The following is a 6,944-nucleotide window of genomic DNA, read 5'->3' as shown; positions in this document are numbered from 1 at the left end:
TGTTGCATGCTAAGCTGTATTTATTTTTACTACTGTAACATTCCTGGAATGACCTTGTTGCGTTTAGTGATTGTTGGTTATACGTGGATTCTGAAACGTGTACCACGTGTAAGCGTTTGTCCTTTGGTTTCATTAAGAAGACTAATGAATATAGTGGGAACATTGAAAATGAATGCCTTTTTGTCAGAGTTATTGATTCATCTTATTCAATAATATAATAAGCAATTGAAGTCGAGCCGGCAACATTCTAAAACTATTTGTAATTGTGTGACGTTTAAACAAGTATAATATTAAGTCATGCTGTTTCATCAAGTAATTTGCCAGTCAAAATGTTTCAGGAAAGTCTGAGTTTGGTGCAGATGAAAATGATTTGTTTTTGACTGATGATAGAACACTTGAGTAAAAGTGGTATGACTTGACTTTAATGGCAGAGAGAACACACACACATTAGTGACTCAACAACAGACCCTTGCCCAATGATCTGCTCTAAGCGAAACTCTCCACACAGACACGATTACATACAACCGCTAAGAGAGTGTGCATCAAAATAACCCTCTTATAAATAGACTACCGACTATCCAAACGGAGATTTCCTTTGATACCCAGAGCACTGCAGTGATTGTGTAACTTCCACAGAACTGCAGACCAGACATTGAGAGAGAGGAAGGACATTTAGAAGACGACAACATCCAGAATGTCAGACGATCAGCCCTCTTCACCCTCCAGCAGCTCCTTGTGCCCCGGCTGCCAGCGTGAAGGGTCTCTCCTGCTGCCCTGCGGACACCGTCTGTGCCAGGCTTGCCTTCAGCTGTGCCAGCAGGAGCTCGGGCAGGACCAGGCGGGCTGTACGGAGTGCTACGGTCGCGAGCTGTTGGACAGTGTGCTGAAGGGGCTGCTCGACTCGCTGTTCGAGGGCCAGCCGCGCCGGGTGGGGGACGCCGTGAAGGGCTCAGAGACGGCAGAGGATGGAGATTTGTGCCGACATCACAGGGACAGACTGACTCAGTACTGTATAGAGGACGAGGAACTGATCTGTGATCAGTGTCAGGGCGAGGAGCATGAAGATCACAAGTGCAGCTCCATTGAAGAGGCCACGCAAGAGTGTAAGGTGAGAAACGGGTGCATAAATAAGCCTATATGCTTATCATCTAAGCTGTTATACAAAAAGAAAATCATAATATGATGCTTGGAGGAATTTTCATCAAGGCTCATGATTGATCTATTATTGGATGATATTTGGCCATTTTGAGTTTATTTTTTTACCGATAACCATTAATGTCTTTAGTAATGATATAGACCTGACATATAGGCTGATTATTCAGCTGATATTTTGGCATTCTAAGGTTTCAAGCATGCAGTTTGATGTAATCTCAAATTATCGTACCATATCCAGTTGTGTTCAAAATTTTATGACAGCCTTGTTAATATTTCAAATATTTAGAAACTTAATAAATATTATAATATTAAACATTTTATAATTTTGTCGTGAATTTTAAGTAAATGTTGTGTGAAATAAGGGTTTTATATTTGGTTTCTGCAATTTTAAGTAGGCATATAGCCTATGTCATTTCCTATATTATTTAACCCTGGCAAAGAGGACCAGATAATACACTCAGCTAGAAGAATGCCTTAGAACTTCTTTAGAATTCTAAATTCATCATTGGAGTTCAGATACTTCATTGTAGATTTGAATCCTGTTAAGTTCTACTTTTGTTATATCAAAATGCGCGTTTATTTTGCATACAGATGAACTGACAGCTATTCACTTTCTTCACAGAGGGAGTTGAGAGCAGCTCTTCGACCTCTTCAGGAGAAACTGGAGACGTTAAACACAGCCAAGCAAACCTGCCAGGAAACTTCAGAACACATCAGGGTAACAAATAATCAATGCAAGCCAAGTTTAACAGGATATTCAGGCTGTTTGAATGTTTTAACAGAGGGAGAAATCTAGTTCCATTGGGGGAAAGAGAAAATAAGCATGGCAAGATCTTTACTACAGATCTATTCACTACAGTGATTAGTTATTTAATCACATTTTGCACAAACCTCAGTAAATAAAACGGCAATATTTTCTAAAAAATCTCTCCACCCTCCGCACAGAGACAGGCACAAAACACAGTGCGTCTGATAAAGGAGAACTTTGAAAAGCTTCATCAGTTCCTGCAAGATGAGGAGATCTCCATGCTGAGAGCTCTGAGTGAGGAAGAGGAGCAGAAGAGCCAGAAGATGAAGGACAAGATGGACAGACTAACAGATGACATAATGACATTAAGAGAAGCCATTAGTTCATCAGAAGAGGCCATGAGCGCTGATGATATGGCATTCTTGAAGGTAGGGAAAAATATCAAGAATATTTTCTTTTTTTTAATTGTTTTGATAAAAAGAAACATAATATTCCATTATTATTATCCAATTACATGCATTTACTAGAGAAAAACTAGAGCAGCACATTTTTCTGAAAACTCTGATCTTTCTGTTACAGAACTACAAGAATACATCAGAAAGGTAGTTGTATGGAAGTATATATTTTTATATTTGTGTTGCACAGTGTAAATTAAGGGTGATTTTACAATTCTACAGCTCATCAATTTTACAAAATAAGCCCAGACAGGGTTATCAGTTTAGCAGCCTGCGTTTTATAAGACTGCTTACTAAATAAAAGCAAATCAACAATTGAATGAGGCTCATTGTCAATTTCAGATGAACCTCACAGTTACTTTGATGAAGCTTCTCTCTCTCTCTCTCTCTCTCTCTCTCTCTCTCTCTCTCTCTCTCTCTCTCTCTCTCTCTCTCTCTCTCTCTCTCTCTCTCTCTCTCTCTCTCTCTCTCTCTCTCTCTCTCTCTCTCTCTCTCTCTCTCTCTCTCTCTCTTTCTCCTCTCTCTCCCCTCTCTCTCTCTCTCTCTCTCTCTCTCTCTCTCTTTCTCTCTCTCTCTCTCCTTCTCACACTCACTCACAGGATGGACTGCACTGTCCAGGATCCAGGGGAAATCTCAGGGACTTTAATTGATGTGGCGAAACACATTGGCTCACTCACGTTCAGAGTGTGGGAGAAGATGCAGACCGACGTCACATACAGTAAGAGCAAACAGACCACATCTCGCACAATTATCAACATGGAAAGTCTTCTGTTGTGCTCAGAAAGCCATGATTTAGCATATAGCAATTAGAGCACAGTCTCACAGACTTATATACTTTTGACCTGCACAGATTGGACAGTCAGAGTGACATGTAACAAGAACAATCCCAGTTTGATCTATGCAGCGTTTAGGGGCGGGTAGATGTGTAATTGATTTAAAAAAATTAATTAATTATTAACAATTAAATAGAAACTTAGAAACTTGACTTTTGAGCTTTTTATTTATTTCGATATTACAAGCATATATCAACTCAGAAAAACTGGAGCAGCACATTTTTTTAAAACTCTGATCTTCCTGTTACAGAACTACAAGAAATCATTAGACTTCTTTATATATTTACTCACTCTTTAGGGGTTAGTAAATCTGTAATATAAAATAAAAATAATAAACTCAGTCAAATTTCTTTGTTAAATATTTAGAACTTTCTGTTACAGAACTACAAGAAGTCATCAGAACAGTCTTTACTCACTCTTTAGGGGCAGGTACATCTGAAATGTATGATTTCTTTGGTTAAATATTTAGATTTTTAAGCAAATCAACTTGGTTACAGAACTACAAGAAGTCATCAGACTTCCTTAAATCTTTACTCTATAGGTTTATTCTGTAAATCTGTAATTTATTATACAAAATACAGTATTATAAAGTAAAAATAAAATTATCTAGTTACATCTGTTACAGAAGTACAAGAAGTCATCAGATGTAAGCCTTTACTCACTATTTAAGGTTGATAAATCTGTAATTTATAAGATAAAATAACATAAAAAATAATAGGCTCGAAGTTAAAATATTTAGATCTTTCTATGTTATTTTATCTTATCAGATTTAAGCCTTTACTCACTCTTTAGGGTTGACAAATCTGTAATCTATGACTTCTTGCAGTTCTGTAACAGAAAGATCTAAATATTTTGACTTGTAGTTCTGTAACAAAAAATAAATTGCTAAAAGAAGTCATCAGAACAGTCTTTTTAGGGGCAGGTAAATCTGTAATATATGAAACAAAATAACATAAAAGTCAAATTACTTTGTTTAAATATTTTAGATATTACAAGCACATCAACTTGGTTACTGAACTACAAGAAGAAGGTAAAGAGTGAGTAAATCTGATTTAATATAGTATATACTGTATATACAGTATATATACAGTATATATATATATATATATATATATATATATATATATATATATATATATATATATATATATATATATATGATATAAAATATAAAATCAAATACACGTCTCCCTTAAAAAAAGAATTAACTGAGATTTTATGTTTTAACCAGAAAGGCTTATTTCACTAACTCAAAAAATAACACAGAAATTACATTTTTGTTTAGGACTGTCCAGTTTAATCACGACTAAACTCTGAATACGTCTCAAACCTTCAGGTCCCGTGATTCTTGATCCCAACACCGCAGACATCTGCGTCATTCTGTCCGACGACCTCACCACCATCCGCTACAGCGAAGAAGACCAACAGGTCCCGGACAACCCCGAGCGCTTCTGCTTCTACGAGTGTGTCCTGGGCTCTGAGGGTTTCAGCTCTGGTCGCCACAGCTGGGACGTGGAGGTGGGAGACTGCAGCGAATGGGCCCTGGGAGTGGTGAAAGAGAGCGTGCAGCGGAAAGAGTGGTTTCCCCCGAGCCCTGACCGTGGCATGTGGATCATCTGCCTGTACGGAGGAGAGTATCGCGCGCGGACGGCCACCAACACTCCTCTGACGCTCAAGAAGAAACCCCTGAAGATACGCGTTCAGCTCGACTGGGAGGGGGGCAGAGTGATGTTCTCAGATGCCGGTGACAACTCGCTGCTGTACAAGTATAAGCACAAGTTTACGGAAAAGATGTTCCCGTATTTCTCCAATACATGTAAAAGACGTCCGCTGCGTATTTTAGCAGAGAAGGTGTCTGTGTACACGGAATAACTCAAGACACTCAGCATCAGCATGAGCTCCAAGGACTACACTACCCATCAAAAGTTTTGGATCGGTAAGATTTTTTAAGGTTTTTGAAAGACGTATCCTATGCTCATCATTTATTTGATTTAAAATACAGCAACAACAGTAATATTGTAAAATATATTTTTACAATTTAATATAACTGTTTTCTATTTGAATATATTGTAAAATGCAATTTATTCATGTGACGCAAAGCTGAATTTTCAGCATCATTACGCAGTCTTCAGTGTCACATGTTCCTTCAGAAATCATTCTAATATGCTGATTTGCTGTTAAAGAAACATTTCTTATTATTATCAATGGTGAAAACAGTTGTACTGCTCATTTTTTTCAAAATTTTTAAAATTAAAAATATATTAAAAAATACTTTAAAATATTATAAATAGGTAATATTTAATTACCCCCCCCCACACACACACACTTTTGATCATTTTAATTATATTATTATTAAATCATATTTCCTTGCTAAATAAAAGTGTTAATTTCTTTTTAAAAAAAAACTGCACTGACCCCAACCTTTTGAATGGTAAGTTATCATTAATCAGATATAGTACCAATCGATAAAATTTTTGAGCACATTCAAAACTGTTACAATTGATGCAGCTGACAATACAACATGGCGTTTGAGCATCAAATGCTTGTTGCTCATGTCTCTTTGTGGCAAAGCGGGTGAACAGCGTCCTTAATAAAGTCTGATGACATCTCCACCTGTCCTGCTTCATCAACCCAGTAGATGACACATGTTTCTGGAGAAACCAGACACTCGATCCCTCTCGCCTGAGCTTTAGCACACAGAAGCCTCTTTAACCTTTGGTGATCATGACTTTGCAAACTTTAGCTGATAACAAAAGTTACATAGAGTACCTTTGTTTACGCATTACTAGTGTGTACACAAGCTGAATGTATTGAAACATTTGTTGAAACACATCAATACTGTAATAATCAGATGTTTTAAGCCTCATTATTCAGCCTGAAATGTGATCCTGTATAAGAGGAAGTCAACAGTGGAATTCGAGATTGTTGCTTTACTGTGCGCTATAAAACGGTCTCATCTACTTTTTTTTTTCTTTCGAAAGTGAACATTAGAGTGAATGTAAATTTGACGTTTCTCTGTTCTGAGTGCGGTAATCAATCTCTCTGTAGACTTTTTTCTTCTTCTTTTGGAATGTTATGGAAATACAACAGCAGTTTTTTTTTCTTTTGCCTAAATAAATGGTATCAAATGATATTTGCTATGGTCGACCATCAGAGGTGGACAGTAACAAAGTACATTTACTTGAGTACTGTACGTACACTTTTTGAGTATCTGTACTTGAGTATTATTTTTTCTGGAAACTTTGTACTTTAACTTCACTACATTTGAAAGACAAATGTCATACTTTTTACTCCTCTACTCAAGGACCTTGACAGAAATGTAATGTCAGTCATGGGATAATTTTGGTTTGGAAATGAAAGTCGGATTGTAGATATGTATACTTTGTCCACCTCTGTCAACCATATATATTTGTTTATACGGTAGATGTTTACCATGGAAACAGTCCAAACAAAATAACATAATACTGTCAAATATTACAGTTTAAAAATAATTGCTTTCTATTTTATATATTTAACACCATATACTTTTGGGATGGCAAAGGATTTATAAATATTAACATTATGAATATCTTTACTGTCACTTTTGATCAGTTGAATGAATCTTTGCTTGCTGAATAAAAGTTTATTTCTTAAAAAAAAAAAAAAAAAAAAAAAAAAACAGTTCTGCCCTTAATATAATTCTATACATGTGGAATTAAACTTACCAAACCTGGAAAATGTGTCCATAATGAAAAAACTATACCTTGAAACAAA

The 6,944-nt window shown here is 36.4% G+C and overlaps 1 protein-coding gene across 2 annotated transcripts; it reads left to right on the top strand.

The window, feature by feature from the left end:
* Positions 1 to 576: 576 nt before the first annotated feature.
* Positions 577 to 6,322, top strand: LOC143709699 (E3 ubiquitin-protein ligase TRIM39). 2 transcript variants are annotated; one of them, XR_013194389.1, is made up of 7 exons: positions 577 to 1,108; positions 1,778 to 1,873; positions 2,101 to 2,331; positions 2,483 to 2,505; positions 2,958 to 3,076; positions 4,528 to 5,127; positions 5,763 to 6,322. XR_013194389.1 is itself a non-coding variant. In XM_077200307.1 (6 exons), the coding sequence occupies exons 1-6, from the start codon at positions 695 to 697 to the stop codon at positions 5,061 to 5,063; spliced, it is 1,419 nt and encodes a 472-aa protein (XP_077056422.1). In that variant the 5' UTR covers positions 578 to 694; the 3' UTR covers positions 5,064 to 5,448. The 2 variants fall into 2 exon arrangements, 1 of the variants encoding a protein (XP_077056422.1); XM_077200307.1 differs by lacking the exon at positions 5,763 to 6,322 and having other exon boundaries at positions 578 to 1,108; positions 4,528 to 5,448.
* Positions 6,323 to 6,944: the final 622 nt, after the last annotated feature.

The sequence above is a fragment of the Siphateles boraxobius genome, unplaced genomic scaffold (assembly GCF_051911475.1).
Source record: "Siphateles boraxobius isolate OS27281-9 unplaced genomic scaffold, OSU_SipBor_1 46, whole genome shotgun sequence".
NCBI lineage: Eukaryota > Metazoa > Chordata > Actinopteri > Cypriniformes > Leuciscidae > Siphateles > Siphateles boraxobius.
Note: the sequence above shows the minus strand (reverse complement) of the source record. Positions and strands in the feature narration are given on the sequence as shown.

Bases quoted from the DNA above. Each gene is read 5' to 3' on its own strand.
- LOC143709699 (XM_077200307.1), top strand. From the start codon at position 695: ATGTCAGACGATCAGCCCTCTTCACCCTCCAGCAGCTCCTTGTGCCCC. The intron at 2,506-2,957 runs GTAGTTGTATGG...ACTCACTCACAG, and splicing joins TACAAGAATACATCAGAAAG to GATGGACTGCACTGTCCAGG. The intron at 3,077-4,527 runs GTAAGAGCAAAC...TCAAACCTTCAG, and splicing joins GCAGACCGACGTCACATACA to GTCCCGTGATTCTTGATCCC.